This window comes from Terrapene carolina, unplaced genomic scaffold (assembly GCF_002925995.2).
Source record: "Terrapene carolina triunguis isolate 2854851 unplaced genomic scaffold, T_m_triunguis-2.0 Scaffold130, whole genome shotgun sequence".
Lineage (NCBI taxonomy): Eukaryota > Metazoa > Chordata > Testudines > Emydidae > Terrapene > Terrapene triunguis.
The window spans coordinates 872,633-889,901 of NW_020664481.1; the positions used below are offsets into that span (position 1 = coordinate 872,633).

Genomic DNA, 17,269 nt, shown 5'->3' on the forward strand with positions numbered 1-17,269 from the left:
CAAATGTGAAAAATCGGGACGGGGGTGGGGGGTAATAGGAGCCTATATAAGAAAAAGACCCAAAAATCGGGACTGTCCCTATAAAATTGGAACATATGGTGACCCTAGCAGGGACCTGCAGGAGAGCTCGGTGTAGCTGAAAGCTTGTCTCTCTCCCCTCCAACAAAAGACGTAACTTCACCCAGCTTGGCTCTGTGGAGCAACGTGCAGGTTGGGGTGCTGGATAAGTCATCACTTCTGTCTGTAAAATCACAGCTCCACAGAGGGGAGCCGGCTCAGCACAAACAGGCCCCAGCTTTAATGATAGCAGCAGATGGATGCCAGCAGGCTGGCTGTGGCCAAAGCACTGAGGAATATGGCAGCACAGGAATTCAAACTCTAGACCCTCTGCTATATCAGCAATGGGGGCACTACTAAAGAACCTTCTCCATAAGGAGGCAGGAGTAGCAGCTCGAATGTCCTCTTTCCCAGCTCCTGGCCTCAAGAAGTGGGAGAAACTCTCACTCCTTCCCTCATTAGCTCTGTATAAGGAACAGCTCCATATCCCTCTTTCCCAATACAGCTATTTCCCCCCACGGTAACTGCCTTTGCATGAGCACAGCAGGTTCTGGCAGCAGCATTTATTACAAATCTGTTTGTACACAGAGGATCTGAAACAGGAAGTTCACACAAATAGAAAAGTGCAGCTCTGAAGAGAAGCAGGAAGCAGCCAGTGACTTTGTTTACTGCCAGCCACCACTGACTAAGGGGAATGGCCCAAACAGCTCTCAGGAGGTTTAATCACAGGTCTGCACTGCTGTTCCCTGTGGGCAGCATTCTGGTACCTGGGCCAACAAAAGCACAAGCCCCAACATGTCCAGTGAAACACAAAGGAAGGAAAGACAGGGAAACTCCTGTGAGAGTTCATGTTGTGACAGGCTGTGACTGGGCGCCACTTGGCAGGGAGGGTGAGGTTTCTTATGTTTCATGGGTTCCCTCTGGAGGCTGTGGGTCCCCTTCATGGCGAAGTGTCTCCATATATTTCTGCATCTTTTCAGTCATCCATGCAGGTGGGATAAAAGGTTTTAGTTCCTCCAGCTTCAACTCAAGAGAGCCCCTGGTGAGCAAGTGGGAGACCGGAGTGAGCATGTGGGAAGGGACACAGACACTGTCTGGTCACAGTTTCAGGAAAGCTCAGCACCCACTACTGAGGTAAGATTGTCCAGAGAGCAGGGCTCCCACGAGAAGTCTGATTTTCAGGAGAGTGCAGCATGGTGGGCACACACTGGGTGCTGAGAAGTCTCATCCCAGTCGTGGGTGCTGAGCACAAGATCGTGCTGAGATCATCGGTAGAGCACAATACTAGGCAGGACCCACTCTGCTTCCTGACCTTGCTCGCTCTCTTGCGCCCTGTGGGCACGACGACTCCCCCATCCCCTCCCCCAGTCATTTCTTGTTTTATAAGGGGAGAGGGCAGGGATTTCAGCACAGCTGAAGTCTTGGTTCCTTGCCTCACCTGTAATCATCACTAGCAGCCAGATCCTGAATATCCTCCTCTATGAGGAGGTACGCCTGCAGCAATTGGGAAACAAGAGATGGTTAGGAGCCATTCTGGTTGAACATACACAGGCTAAGAAGATTTTCCACTTGGCTACTCAGAAATGAGATCTGCTGGCATGAAGTAGCGGCGCTAGCTCTGTAAATAGCACCCATCCCCCAATACCTCAAAGAAACCAGGTCAGGTGTGAGCAGAATTGCTCCTGAGAGTCCAGGGGAAGTGGTTTTCTGTATCTTACGGTTCCACCTTGCTCACTCTTACAAACCCTCATCATCATAACAGTCGCATCAAAGCTGATGACTTCCTAGGCTGAAGCAACAGCTGCCAAATCTCAGCACCAAGTGACGAGGTGCAGAGAGCAGCCTGCCAGACGGTGCTCTGAAGGAGCTGCAGTATGGACGAGCCCATCAGCAAACCCCGGGCCCCTGGAATCCGTTGCTTACTGCACTGGGTTCTGCTTATTTGCACACTTAAGTCTGAACCAGTTTACTTTACGATTCTCTCCCCGTCCCCATCAAGATCCCAGGCTGTGGCAGGAGCCAGGCCTGGCCACACTCACCATCTTGCCCCCTGTGGCCCTCATGTGCTGCTGTTCTGCCAGCCAGTGCTTGTCTTGAGGATCAGCCGCATACTGCAACAGAGCAGCAAGGTGAGAACACCACAAGCAACATACCAACATCTATAGCCACCATCATGGGGCAACTTCTGGGTGTGGACTCAGAGCCCAGGCCCAGTCCTTCTCTGTGGAAACCCAGGGGGTAACTCCATGTCTCCCAGTAAGAGATCTTCTATGAATGAGGACTCAGTCCCATCCTGCTTACTCCTCAAAGCAAAGCCTCCTGTGCCAGGCAAATTCATCACCCCAAAGGAAGCAAGTCTAGTGTATTACATTAGCTTTAATACCATTTTTAAATCTATTGTGAGGTAACATCCCTGCCCCAGGAGACGACAGGCAACGTCAGCAGGGTGTGAGAGGGGATAGAACATACAAGCACAAGTATATATTCCCCACCCCCGTCACAAGCAAGTTCTGAGCAAACCCCAAAAAAGGAAGCATTGTGCTGAGGTTTCTGACCTTAAAGAGATGGGGGTGTTTGATGTAGAGTCGCCCTCTGGTTCCTCCCATTCCAAGAGCCCTGAAACAGGAACATGGTGGGGGAAGGGGGGTTAGGCCTGTGCACAGGGGCAGCTGAAGTGTGATGTATGGAGGCTTCCTTCCGTCCCCAGAGCCCGTGCCCTTCCCACTCTGCTTCAGAGTGCAGAGATATTTAACTAGTGAGAGGAGAACCATGGGCTCCAGCCCCAGAGACAGTGCCGCTGCCCCCTTCTTCCCCTCACCCAGAACCACGGGGCACAGAGCCAGCACCCCACAGGGCGATTCCTTACTTGTTTGCTCGAGATCCCAGCACAAAGGTTGTGGACTCAGTCAGCCGGGCTGGATCCCACTACAGAGCGATTGGGAAAGGGGCAGAGATTAGAAACCCAACAGATCCAGATCCAGCACCCCCCCTTTGAGCCTCAGATTTCTGTGGCAAACTCTTGCAGGGGCCCCAGTGGCTCTGGTGGGGCTGACAAGCTGCAGGCTCGTGGGCTCCATGGAGGGGAAAATACGCCTTATACCTTGACTGATCAAACATGCAGTGGAGTTTCTCTGCCCTTCCCAGCAGAACGTGCTGCCCTGGGACAGATCATCCATAACCAGGAGGAGTCTATGTCCTCCAAGCTGCTGGGCTGCACTGGGGAGTGGGTATGGAGGCAGGAGATGAGGGCCTCCACCCAGCCCATTGCTCTCCCCGCTTTGTCATTGCAGGGAGGTGGCAGAGCTGGGTAAAGCCTGGCCTAGAATCAGCCTCTGTTCCTGTGGGTGGCAGGACGATCACTGCCAGAGGCAATGGGGAGAAGGGAGGCTGCGTGGAGCACTACTGAGCCAAGCCCAGCGAAACGCAGCCAGCTGCCCACTGTACCTTCGGTCCCTCCCGGCGCACTGGCTCACAGGATTTGAGCTTCCACCTGACGGGGAAAGAACACAGAAGAGGCCTGAATTCCCAGAGGGCTCATGCCAAGAAGCCACAAAAGAATTTAAATCAACACTGGATAAAAAGAAGCACTAGGAAAGGGCCTGCCAGGAGCAGACCCTGTGGGGAGGGCTGGTCATCTTGCCAGCCCTAGATTTTACTAATCCAAGCTGCCTACAGCCTAAAACGATTCTGCTCTCCTGATCGGGACATACATCTCCTCCCCCTCTCCAGACAGACAGAGCACCCCTGAATATCCCTCCGCCCCCACACACCCATTTCTCTGGTGCTGGATCCTCTTCCGCATCAACCCCTCCTCTCTGAGTCCCACAAGACCCACGGCCCTCTGCTCTCTTGTATCTGCCCTGATCCCTGCCTTGAACCTTACCCTGACAATACTCAGCCACACATATTTCAGGCCCTTCCGTGACCCTCCCCCCGGCCTCACTGACCAGGCTCATTTAGCTGAAGAAAAGCTGTGCAGGGCTCACACACAGACATGCTTCTCTTGGCCAGGAGGTGCCCCCAAGTTGAGCTCCAGACACTCCTCTTCCTTCTTGACTCAGACCTTCCATTTCCCTCCAGAGGCCTGCCCTGAATGCCACGCTTGGCCATGAGTTTTCCTCTACATCCCCCATGGCTGCAAATCTGTCCTTGCCACCGGCGTGGCTCACTGCCCCTACGTGCAGCTGCCTTGACTTGGCCCAAATCCTACACAGGTCTCCATCTTCTCGGCAGATCTTCGTCACCTGTTACTGCAATTTCCTTCTCTATGGCTTCTGAGTCCCTGCCCTCCTGTCTCCAGCACATGCACTATGCTTCTGCCGTCTCACTGGCAGGGAGTGGGGCCACAGCACTCCCATCTAAGGTTCCTCATTCGCTTGTTTGAGCTTGCATTTAAAGCCCTTCGTGGCCAGGCTCCAGCCGACCACGTGTGTCTTCACTCCCCTCGCCTGAGCTTCTTGTTTGCCCATATGCACAATCTCACCACAACCAAAAACCTTCTGCCCTGCAGCTCTCGTGTTTGGAACTGCCTCCCTGTAGGGCTTGGACTCAGAGAGAGGACGAGTCAACCTCAGCTGAAAGCATCTTGCCCACTTGGCAATCCATTTGGGAGAAACACACCAGGAGAAAGATAGCTGGGCTGCCCTACCCTTCCTCAGCCAGCCTTGTGTCTCCCCTTTTATCTCCACACTTACGTGGTCACACCTGAGGCTCCACGATCATTCAGCAGGCTCTGCCCTGGAGGTCGCCCCTTCCTCTGCAAGAGAGAAATCCCTCATTTGCTCACTCACCTGAGAAGCACACGTGCATTCCCTGCTGGGAAAGCGGCTCTCCCAACCACATGATGAAACTGTTAAGAGCAGCTATAAGAAATGCTGAGACTGGGCAAAAGGAGCCAGCATTGCTGAGTAGAGTGGGGGCCAGAGGCTGCCCTGGGGGCTGCCCCCTTCCTAACCCTCTCTCAGCAATAGGGAGGGAGCAGCCAGTGAGGCCTGCATGAGAAACGAGGGCCAAGCTTCCCCACGAGGCAGTGTGTCGGGGTGGAGTCCTTGCATGGTCCTTACCTTTTTGGGAACAGGGCTTCCTCGCCGACTCGATTCCTCTTCCATCTGCCGGGCACGCTGGCAAAGAAATTAGTGATGGAATGAACACAGCCCTTCTCCCTCTCCAGTCTCTCTCATGGAAGCACTCTAGCCACCCAGACAACTACCCTCTTCTCCGTTGCACCTAGAAATGAGTGCCACTCAAGCAGGTGGAGCCACCCCAGCCTGATCCTTAGAGATGGGCACATGGGGTTCTACCTGCCCAAGGCAGAGACCAGGTCTGGGCCCCTCACTGCTCTGCCCAAGTCCTCTCCTCTCCCAGCCTTCCCTCTCCCCAATTCCATTTCCTCATCAGAAGGACTGACAGAGAGGCAAGAAATCCACGTACACAGAGGTCTCCTCTGCAGCCAGGTGGCTTTACAAAGGACAGACTGGCTAGGAGATCCCTGCTCCACCCCCTTACAGGTTCTGGTTCCATTTCTTGATCATCACTATCAGCAGATAAGAATGGAATACTGCTATGGGCCTCTCCTAGCTTCTGCCAAGCCACTGCTAGAGAAAAAGCAATTAGAAGCCCAACCCCAGACTCCCAGCCCAGGTCCCTGAAGTTCAGCCCTGTGATAGCAGCTCTACCTTTGGCACTGACTGTTCGTGGATCAGTCTGGGTATCACCTTCTTGCCATCAGAGAACAGCAGCTTAGCCTGTGGGGAGAGAGGGAAGGGTTATCTGCCTCCAGGAAGCTGCTGTACTTCAGGGCCCCAAGAGGACCAGGAAGGAGGCTAGCTGTGGGACAGGTTCTCTCCCCAAGAGGCATTCACAGATTAATTTGATTCCTATAACAGCTTTTACACGTGGTGTATCTGGCTCAGATCACTGGACTAACATGAACGCAGAGTCACAAAGGCCAGAAGGGACCTGGCTGATCATCTAGTTTGACACTGCCCCGACCCCGCAAATAACACAGGCCAGAGAACTTCCCTGGATTAATTCCTGTTTGAACTGGAGCAGATCTTCCAGAAAAACATACACGTATGATTTAAAAATGTCTAGTGATGGAGAATCCACCATGACCCTTGGTACATTGTCACAATAGTGAATTACTCTCGCTGTTAATAATCTGCACCCTATTTCCAGTCTGAATTTGTCTTGCTTCAACTTCCAGCCATTGGATTGTGTTAGACTTTCATCTGCTAGACCAGAGGTGGGCAAACTATGGCCCGCGGGACCCTCCTGCCCGGCCCCTGAGCTCCTGGCCGGGGAGGCTAGCCCCTGGCCCCTCCCCTGCTCTTCCCCCTCCCCCGCAGCCTCAGCACGCCGCGCCACCAGCGCAATGCTCTGGGCACCGGGGTTGCAAGCTCCTGGGGCAGCACAGCTGTAGAGCCCAGCCCATCCCGGTGCTCTGTGCTGCGCGGTGGAGTGGCTGGCTCCAGCCAGGTGGCGTGGTTGTAGCGCTGCCAGCCACCGGTGCTCCAGGCAGCACAGTAAGGAGGCAGGGAGCAGGTGGGGTTGGATAGAGGGCAGGGGAGTTTGGGGTGGGGGTCAGGGGTGTGGATAGGGGTCGAGGCGGTCAGAGGGCGGGGGAGGTTTGAATGGGGCGGGAGTCCTGAGGGGGGCCGTTAGGGGGCAAAAAGCAGGGGGGTGGATAGGGGGCGGGGGGCAGGCCACGCCTGGCTGTTTGGGGAGGCACAGCCTCCCCTAACTGGCCCTCCATACAATTTCCGAAACCCGATGCGGCCCTCAGGCCAAAAAGTTTGCCCACCCCTATGCTAGTCTGAAGAGTCCCCATCAAATTTCTGTGCCCCAGTTGAGTACTTATACACTGGGATCAAGTCACCCCTTAACCTTCTCTTTAAGCTAAATAAATTGAGCTCCTTGTAGGCAGGTTTTCCAATCCCTTAATCATTCCCATAGTTCAAACTCTGGCTGAGGAAAGGCAAAGCTGATCATTCACTAGGAGTTTGTAGCTCCTCTCTATTAATGAGCAGAAAATTGTGAAATCCAATTAAGATTTATTTACTTCAATTTAAGATCGGAGAGACGCCTCTCCCGGAATGTAGGTGCCCCAACAGATAATTAGTATTACAACCAAACACCAGCAGCATTAGAATAATCTTGAAGACAGGAGCTCAGCCAGTTAGTCACCTACACAATGGGCTCCTCCCTGCCACTTCCTCATTCTGAGCCGCAAAACCTCAGCCCCTCCAAACCTGCATCAAACAGAGGACTGGGTACTGTGCCCAGGTCACCACATTTGGGTATTTCAGACCAGGAAGAGCAAGTTCCAGAGTCCTGGGGCCCTCACAGAGGAGTGCCCTGCCAGCCACCCTCTCTGTTCTACAACTAAGGGATCCAATTTGAGTGCCTCTCCAACAGAGGCAGTGGAGGCCTGGCCCAGGGAGAGAGGTGTTGATCCCTGAGGTAAGGCCAGTCCCAGGCTATTTAGGGCTGCAGAAACCAAAGGGCAGCCAGTGCCGATCTCGGCGCATGGGGTCATGTGCTCCCAGAGAAGTGCCCCGCTCAGTAAGCAAGTGCTGCGTTCTGCACCAGCGCCAGACTCTGGCTGGCCGTAAGGGGCAGCCCCATGCAGAGCACACGGCAATAGTCTGACCTTCAGGTGCCCCAGGCCTGGAGAACAGTGTCCCAACCTCCAGGCCAGGCACGGCTGATGTAAGGCTGACTGGGTTACAGCGGTGATGGGATCATCCCAACGCTGCTGGGGGCCTAGAATCACCCCTGAAATTCCTTGTTGGTTGGCTTTGCATCAGCCAGACTTGGACAGAACTAGGGAAAGGGGTGGGAGAGGAGAAGCAGCTCAGAGCTGGCTCCATACCCCTGGCTCCTCATCCAGGTCATGCTTATTAGGCCAACATCACCACAGTGTGCATAAGCTGGAGAAGAGCATGCAGTTCCTTCCACCAGAGCCCTCTGCTGGCTGATCCATACAACCAGCTCTCCCTAGGTCAGGGATACTCAGACCTCAGTGGTTCAGGAGCCAAATTAGCCATCAACGTTACCCAAAAAAGCCACAGGAGTGTGAATTAATTGTTTCATTTACTGTATAATTCTCAGAGCAAAATGACTGACCATGTATTATTATTTTATTAACTACAACTGCTTAATATCACAGTAAAAGCACCCTGATTGGTTAATAATTAAATCACACACGTCTTAATATCATGTACTGCAAAGAGCTGCAGGAGACGCATTAAGGAGCCACTGGTGGCTGGCGAGCCGCAATCTGAGTATCACTGACCTAGATACAAAGGCGTGTTAGCAAGGACATTTTGTACTGTGAGGTTTTGGGCACCCAGGAGATTGTGGGGCAGATATTTCCATCCCTGGGTTCTTTCTTACAAGGCTACTCCCAGAGGGCGGTGACCCCAGCTGTGTGTGGCAATGGCACATCCCTACCTGTTCTAGGCAGCTCCGACATGTTTCCTGGATGAGCTGCTCTGGGTCCACCTCCTCCCCGACGTTCTCTCTCACGTTAACTGCTGCCTTCTGGAAAAACTGGAAAGGGGCCCAAGAGACGGTTAGAATGACGCTGGCTGCTCTTACCTCTTTCCACAGGGGGCTGCCTCCTTGGGACTAGGCTCTCATCTGCACAGACAAAGTCAGGGGCTGGTGACTCCAGGAGCCACCTCTGCTCATGCTACAACCAAATACCATATGGTCATCAGGGTCAGCACTGAGCACAAGGGATGCAATCCCATTAGGAAGTTCCGTGCCCCTTGGTAGCAGACTCCATCCTCTCTGGTCACTCGCTGTTGTCCAGCAGAACTCATTTTTAAAGTTTCATCTTACCTGTGTGCATTTCGACTCCTCCAGAAGGGACTGGGAGCCCTCTGAGTGTGACCCTTTCAGGATTAGACTGAGCAGCCCTCACCTGCCCTTCTTACCCAGTTCACAAGGTTGTGTTGTGTATGTAAAGAGGGCTACAGGGCTGGGGTTTCACTGGGTCAGTGCCTAACAGCACAGGCTGGAGGTAGAAGGCTGATGTCCACCCAAGAGATTTCCCTTTCCTAATGAGCTTTTACCTTCATGTATTTATTGAAGACAATCTGGATCTCCTCATTGATACTAGGCTGCAGAACAGCTCGCAGCAAATCCATGGAGACGGCAGGATCTGTAAAGCTGAACACGAGATAAATTACTCCACCCACCTTACTGCCACACCCAGCTCAGAAAATCCCCATGGCCCAGAATCCCACTCTACAATGCTGTCCCAAATGTTCTCACCCACATGGATGTCCACCAGAGTTTACAGACCTCTACAAAGGACACAACTCTAACAACACAGGCTGCAAGCTTATTTCCACTCCAAACCTAGCAGCAGAATTACCCACTGACTCCAAACCTAGATCTCCCAACAGAAAAGAAGTTCTGGATACAATACCCCTCTGAATTCATCACTGCTTGAAGCATCAGCTAGAGAGGAGTGTCGTTTGCAAGTGATGTAAAAGTATAACTGGGTTCAAAGAAGAACTAGGTAAGTTCCTGGAGAACAGATCCATCAGTGGCTATTAGCCAAGATGGTCAGGGAGCCAACTTCACACTCTGGATATCCCTAAACCTCTGATTGTCAGAAGCTGGGACTGGATGATGGGGATGGATCACTTGATAATTTCTCTGTTCATTACCTCTGGGGTACCTGGCATCGGCCACTGTTGGAAGCCAGGATAATGGGCTAGATAGACCATTGGTTTGACCCAGTATGACCGTTCTTATGCTCTTTTGAATCTCCACTTCACCAGGATTGCGCAGGCTGCTGAGCCAGTGACCTGCGCTACCACTAGACTCCGGGACATCTCACAGTGACCACCACCACTTAGCAATTGTAGAGCATTTCAGTCTTCAAAGAACTTTATGCACATTACTTCCCTGGGTAAAGAGCCCCATTTTACAGACAGAGAAACCAAGACCGAGATCAGCAAAATGCCTTGCTCAGCACCGCACAGGGAGTTAATGGCAGAGCCAGGATTAGAATTTCCGAGTTCCTATACACTGTGCCTTTGCTTAGTCCGCTAGACCAGGGGTCAGCAACCTTTCAGAAGTGGTGTGCCGAGTCTTCATTTATTCACTCTAATTTAAGGTTTCGCGTGCCAGTAATACATGTTAACGTTTTTAGAAGGTCTCTTTCTATAAGTCTATAATATATAACTAAACTATTGTTGTATGTAAAGTAAATAAGGTTTTTAAAATGTTTAAGAAGCTTCATTTAAAATTAAATTAAAATGCAGAGCCCCCCGGACCGGTGGCCAGGACCTGGGCAGTGTGAGTGCCACTGAAAATCAGCTCGCGTGCTGCCTTCGGCACACGTGCCATAGGTTGCCTACCCCTGCTCTAGACAATGTTGCTTCTTCCTGGTATTAAACCCCATTTGCTTGGGTTTAATCCTATTGTTTAGCGGGTCTGGTGGGTGTCAGAGGAGGTTCTTTTGAACTGCCTGAGACAAGCTAATCCCTGAGTGCCCGCACAACTCGGGATGCAGTGACTTCACACGCCAGAGACCCTTCAGGGAGCCCAAGCACCTCCAGCAGCAGCCAGCCTGCCAGGAGTGCACTGTGTCTGGATGCGCAAGGCTGGGCACCTCCTGTCAGCACCCCAAAGTGAGGATCCCAGCACTGCGAGCTCTGGGGGCAGCTTGTACCTTGTTGTCATCTGCGAGCGCCGACCCCGCCGCTGCACCTGCCGGTGCTTGATCATGATGTTCCAGGGGCTCTGCAGGGAGGAGGAGCAGAGGGGGGGTTGTAGCGAACCGTGCCCAGAGAGGGGCCCCCCCGCCCACCTCAGGGCCCCGGCGCGGGGGGGGGGGGGTCCGGGGACCCTCCCCGGGGCGGGGGGGGGGGGGCGCTCTGGGCTGTCAGGCAAATCCTACAGGCCGCCCCGAGAGCAGGGGCCGCCCAGCGCCTGCCCCGCCCGGCCCGGCCCGGGGCGCCCCGGGCTCTGCCTTACGGCGCCGGCCGGGAGGGAGCGGAGCGGGGCCGGGCGGACACGGGCGGCTCCGCCCCGCCGGCTCTCACCGTGCTCACCAGCTGCCCATCCCCCTCCTCCGGGCCCCCTTCCCCCGGCGGCCCCGGCTGCTGCTCGGGATCCCGGGCGGCCCCCATCCCGGCTCGAGCAGCGCCCCCGACCCGCCGCACCGGAAGGAGCGGGACTGACCTGACGTCATCACATCTGCGACGCACTCGCCAGTAGGAAGCGCGACGGGCTGCTATGGCAACCGGGCCGCCATCTTGGGGGGGGGGCTGAGTCCCAGTCCGTGCTGAGGGGCTCTGGCCATTCCCCATCCAGCGGGGGCAGCGAGCCTGAGGCTGAAAAGTCCCAGTCTTATTCATTTCTCCTCATACGGCAGCTGTTCCATAGCCCTCATCATTTTAGTTGCCCTTTTCTGAACCTTTTCCAATTCCAATACATCTTTTTTGAGATGGGGCGATCACATCTGCACACAGTATTCAAGATGTGGGCGTAGCATGGATTTATATAGAGGCAGTGATCTTTTCTGTCTTACTATCTTTCCCTTAATGATTGTCAACATTCTGTTCGCTTTTTTGACTGCCACTGCACATTCAGTGGATGTTTTCAGAGAACTATCCACAATGACTCCAAGATCTCTCTCTTGAGTGGTAACCCCTAATTTAGATCCCATCATTTTATATGTATAGTTGGGATTATGTTTTCCAATGTGCATTACTTTGCATTTATCAGCACTGAATTTAATCTGCCATTTTGTTGCCCAGTCACCCAGTTTTGTGAGATCCCTTTGTAGCTCTTCGCAGTCTGCTTGGGACTTAACTATCTTGAGTAGTTTTGTATCATCTGCAAATTTTCCCACCTCACTGTTTACTCCTTTTTCCAGATCACTTATGAATATATTGAATAGGACTGAACCCAGTATAGACCCCTCCGGGACACCACTATTTACCTCTCTCCATTCTGAAAACTCACCATTGATTCCTACCCTTTGTTTCCTATCTTTTAACCAGTTACCAATCCATATTTTATGCTGGATTTAGAATAATAGAATATTAGAGACTTCAGGAGGTCATCTAGTCCAATCCCCTGCTCAAAGCAGGACCAACACCAACTAATTCATCCCAGCCAGGGCTTTGTCAAGACGGGCCTTTAAAACCTCTAAGGATGGAGATTCCACCACCTCCCTAGGTAACCCGTTCCAGTGCTTCACCACCCTCCTAGTGAAACAGTGTTTCCTAATATCCAACCTGGACCTCCCCTACTGCAACTTGAGACCATTGCTCCTTGTTCTGTCATCTGCAACCACTGAGAACAGCTGAGCTCCATCCTCTTTGGAACCCCCCCTTCAGGTAGTTGAAGGCTGCTATCAAATCCCCCCTCACTCTTCTGCAGACTAAATAACCCCAGTTCCCTCAGCCTCTCCTCATAAGTCATGTGCCCCAGCCCCCTAATCATTTTTGTTGCCCTCCGCTGGACTCTCTCCAATTTATCCACATCCCTTCTGTAGTGGCGGGACCAAAACTGGACGCAATACTCCATGTGTGGCCTCACCAGTGCCGAATAGAGGGGAATAATCACTTCCCTCGATCTGCTGACAATGCTCCTACTAACTAACTTCTTGTTAACATCTGGAAATGCAGGCAGCCAGGGTGCAGTCTGTGTTACTGTGCCAAGGCCTGTGCCCAGCATGCTGGGCAGCTAATGAGAAGCAGCTGGCTCCACCTCAACCCCGCCGAATGCCCTTTAAACAACACAGATCTTGATTTTCAAATGTATGTGCGGCACTGCCTGTTTTGCATGCGTGTGTGCATGAAAATCCAGGATTTTGCATCAGAATTTGCAGGCACACATTTGATAGCAGATATTGTAGATCTATCCTGGGACACAAGAAGGATTTTGGACACGGCATAAGCTGCTGCACTTGGAATCCAGTGCCATTCAAAGATCATCCTTACAGGCTCCCCACAGATCAGTCTGGGGGAAATTTGGCACTTGAAATTTACATAAATTATTTTTAAATCAAGCAAATTACCAGGGTCTTCTTTCTGTCAACCCAAAAGGGGCTCATAAAGAAGACAACACGAACTGGAGAATGTGTGCTGTGGTTATTTGTCATCTCTCCCACTTCCTGTCTGGTGCTGGTTCCATAAAGCAGCTAGGTGTTAAACTGCCTATAGATTTGCTCAGAGGAGCATGAGAGTATAACCCATACTCAGAGCAGCTGCAGAGACCTTTACAATCATTTACAGTCCTTGAAATATGTATTTGCTAAAGCAGCAAAATACAAATAAATAAACCAAGAGGAGAGAAATGTGGATTGAAACCGCAGTTTAGTGTGCAGATGAAACAAAAATATGTCATGGGGAGTTAATGAAGAGGAAGTCCAGCCCTTAGAACTTGCCTGACTATTTAAATATTTTAAATCTTATACTACATGAAGAAACAGTCTTTCTCCACAAGGTCATTTGTACTAAACTTTTAAAAACTTATGTATATACAAAGAAAAAAACTTAGTTGTCCAAAATTGTGCACAGCTATAACTGCTGAATTTACAAGAACAATGGGATGTTTTGTCTAGTAAAATATTCCCCATTAAGATAGCTTTAAACTTGAAAAATACAAGAAAAATTGTACTATTAATTCCAAATCAGGAATAGAGGGATCTTGTAAAGATTGGATTTGGTATCTAACTCAGTTCACCCTATGGATGTCAGAAGGACCACAATTGTAGACATTAACCCATTTGCTTCATCATATCATCAGTAAATATTTCCCTCATTCCATCTAAAATAAGCTGGAATTTAACTGGGAAAAAAAGTTGTTGCAGCTCCAATCCTCCATTGGGAGCTGGAGCTTGTCATCTCTTCTGCACCTCCCTCACCAACCCAGGAAACATTAGGATCGGATGAACATGAAAGATGTTTCTCTTCTGTTTTGTAATCTGATTTAAAACTTCATCTTGATCAGTTACAAAGCGGAGCACAGTCAGAAGGGTTCAACATATGCATTTATGAACTAAACTTTTTTGCTTCAATAAAGGTTTGGATATAGGCAAACAAAAGCCCTTTCTATTGATTTGGGTGGGTGAAACTTTACCATTTCTTCTAGTAAAATGAGCCAAGTGATGGGAGGATTCTCTCTTTCAGACTCTTCATTCAGGCCTAGTTCACAGATGGTGGACTTCTCCAAAGCCTCCAGCCTACAATATAAAGGAACATTACCGTGTATTATATTGTATTATATTGTTTGACAAAGATTTACTAATTTGTGGCCAGATTTTATCTGCCTATGCTTATATTTTATCTACCAGCATGCATTAAAATAGCACCCAAAGACATCAATCAGAATTGGCACCCCCGTGTACTGTGGCGCTTTTCATACATACAGGAAAAAACTGTCTTTGTCCCTGAAGAGTTTACAGTCTAAGACAAGACACAGGAAGTGAGTGTGATGAACAAGAGGAGAGAAGGGGGAAGGAAGGCCAAGGCTAGTAATAAGCTCATACTGGTACATAGGTTCACTGGACGTTTGAGCCTGTATCCATTGAAGTCAATGGGAGTGTTGTGCTTGACTTAATTGGGTCAGGATTAGGCATTTCGTGGGTAATGTGATTGTTTGAAATAATTAGAAAGTTTTCCCCCCACAATCAGTCAATAATATCAGCTCTTCCTAAGCCCCCTTCAACATGGTCATCGTTGACTGGCTGATTGCTGGACGATACCCCAGCAGAAGTGTGGATGAGGAGTCTGAGAGAGGAGAATGTGTTGGCCTTACGGATCAGTTCTGTATGTAGTGAGCAACATGGAGGGAGCATGAAACCCTTTGTGGGAGGAGCAGAGCAATGGCTGCCCAAGTCTGAAAGGACGAAATAATGGCCCTAGGAGTGTGAGTGGGGAGATGCTCGGTTACAATTTAATAAATTCCTTATCACAGTCTGATGAACTTGTGACCCATTCCTCTGCCCCTATGCTTAGGCAGTGTGGCATTTAGGGTTCCAGCTAGTACGTCATATTGTGTAGCAGGGTTTGATGAAGAGCCAGCTTTCATTTTCTGCAAAGCCAAGCCCACTTGTTTCCATTTACTAGAACAGGAAGCTTAGAGGGCACAAGTACTCCTGCGACTGCAAGCTGCCCAGACCATGGAGATCCTGCACTTAGGTGAGTCCTCATTAGGCATTTATTCATCACCTTCATATTTCTTTCTCTTGTTGGCTGTGTTCCATGCCAGGAGGGTGGGGAGTGTATCCCGCAACAGGCTGTGTGTTCCAGCAAGGTGAGGGCCTGACAGTGAAGCAGATCAGGCCAATGTTAAGTAGAATTCCCTAGGGCAGGGTTTCTCAAACTTCATTGCACCACAACCCCCTTCTGACAACAAAAATGACTACATGACTCCAGGAGGGGGGACCCTCACCCAAACCCTGCTGCCCAGGGGGTGGGAAGGGTGTGGCGGTGGCAAAGCCCGAGCCCCACCGCCCCAGGCAGGGGCGGGGGAAGGAGAGGCAAAGCCGAAACCCAAGGGCTGAAGCTCCGGGGAGGGGGGCCCTGTAACCTGAACCCCGCTGCCCAGGGCTGAAGCCATTGGGCTTCAGCTTTGGCCCCGGGCAGTTGGACTTGGGCTTTGGCCCCAGGCCCCAGCAAGTCTAAGCCAGCTCCGGTGACCCCATTAAAACGGGGTCACCGCGACCCACTTTGGGGTCCCAACCCACAGTTTGAGAACCGCTGCCCTATGGGATCGTGAGTCAGGTGGCTTATTTGTACATTCCAGGGGGAATGTTATTACTTGTCTGAGTGGCTGTAACTTGGGAGTGGAATTTATTCTTAAAACCAAATTCAATCAGAGCCTCTCTTCTAATAGCCTCCTCTCTTATTATTGTTTTATTTGCATCCTGGCAGTACCAATAATATGCCAGATACATGGGGAGACACATCCTCTGTCCCAGATGTCACCTAAAGAAGGATGCAAGATGATTTTGTGGTTAAAATGATTTAGATTCTGTTCCTGGCTCTACAACAGGCTCGCTCTGAGACCTTGGGCAAGTTGCTTAATCTCGCTGCCTCAATATTCCCACCTGGAAAATGGGGATAATACTTTCCTACTTCCAGTGGGGTTGAGACTAAATACATTAATGTTTGTGATGTGTTCAAGGCTCTATGGTCACAAAAACCCTACCCTACAGAGCTCTTAGCGCATGGTAGCAGGGTCTATGTGGCCAGTTAGTGCATGGCAAGCGAGTGTGCTGTAGATTTGCACCCGGACCTGCCATTCACTCTGGGGACGTCTACATTTTGAGCTGGAGGGATGATTCTCAGCTCAAGGAGACATACCCACGCTAGCTCTGATCAAGCTCGCGCACTAAAAATAGAGCATAGCTGCAGCGGCATGAGCGGCAGGAAGGGCTAGCTGCTCTGAATGTGATCCTCCTGAGACACTAGGTGCATACTCTGAGTAGCTAACCCCACTCCCTGCTTGTTCCGCTGTGGCGACGCTCTAGTTTTCATACGCTAGCTCGCTCTGAGCTAGTGTAGGCCTGACTCCTTGAGCTGGGAATTTGCACCTCTAGCTCAAAGTGTAGACATACTCTAAGTCTCTTTGTAGACAAGCCCCAAGACACAATTCCTTGCTCTGCTACAGACTTCCTGTGTGACCTTGTGCATGTCATATAGTCTCTGTGAAATGAGAATAATGGTACTTGCGTACCTCACAGGGATGTTGTGAGGATAAATCACTTAACGATTGAGATGTGCTCAGAGACTATGGCAATAGGGGCCATCGAAGATACTCGCTTCTATGAAGTGCTTCCAAGGGCTGTCAGAGAAGTGATTGCTTTCTCGTTCATTCTCCCCGGCGTCTGAGACTCCTGTGTTATGATCCTATAGTGTGACTCAAACAGATTCATTGAAGCAGAGCATCTGAAGGACTATGTAGCATTCCATACCTCTGGTTTGAGAGGATGCAACGGCTCTCTTTCCTACTAGTTTTGAACCTTTTTGTTTATTTTTTTACTAAGGCCTTGTCTACACTAGACGGTGTTTGTAGTATAGCTATACCAGTTTAGCTATATCAGCAAACCCTCCTAGTGGACATACAGCTTATATTGGCAAAAGATATAAGCCAGTATATTGCCAGGATACTTTGTATTTAGTCCCTGAACAAAATAAGCTATATCAGCAAAATGACTTTTTTGCTGGTATAA

At 50.8% G+C, this 17,269-nt stretch overlaps 1 protein-coding gene across 2 annotated transcripts; it reads right to left on the bottom strand.

Moving 5' to 3' along the window:
- Positions 1-611: 611 nt before the first annotated feature.
- DNTTIP1 (deoxynucleotidyltransferase terminal interacting protein 1) lies at positions 612-11,210 on the bottom strand. 2 transcript variants are annotated; one of them, XM_026652882.2, is made up of 13 exons: positions 11,124-11,210; positions 10,751-10,821; positions 9,138-9,234; positions 8,512-8,610; positions 5,733-5,801; positions 5,121-5,177; positions 4,752-4,813; positions 3,502-3,547; positions 2,924-2,982; positions 2,613-2,673; positions 2,097-2,168; positions 1,496-1,551; positions 612-1,096 (listed from the first exon to the last, which is right to left on the bottom strand). In XM_026652882.2, exons 1-13 carry the CDS (start codon positions 11,208-11,210, stop codon positions 958-960), a joined length of 975 nt encoding a protein of 324 aa, XP_026508667.1. In that variant the 3' UTR covers positions 612-957. The 2 variants fall into 2 exon arrangements, with proteins under 2 accessions (XP_026508667.1, XP_026508668.1); XM_026652883.2 differs by having other exon boundaries at positions 11,133-11,192.
- Between the last annotated feature and the right edge of the window lie 6,059 nt (positions 11,211-17,269).

Coding starts and splice junctions, on each gene's coding strand:
- DNTTIP1 (XM_026652882.2), bottom strand. CDS start 11,210: ATGGGGGCCGCCCGGGATCCCGAGCAGCAGCCGGGGCCGCCGGGGGAA. Junction 2,983..3,501: donor TGCGCCGGGAGGGACCGAAG/GTACAGTGGGCA, acceptor ATCGCTCTGTAG/TGGGATCCAGCCCGGCTGAC. Junction 1,552..2,096: donor GGGCCACAGGGGGCAAGATG/GTGAGTGTGGCC, acceptor CAATTGCTGCAG/GCGTACCTCCTCATAGAGGA.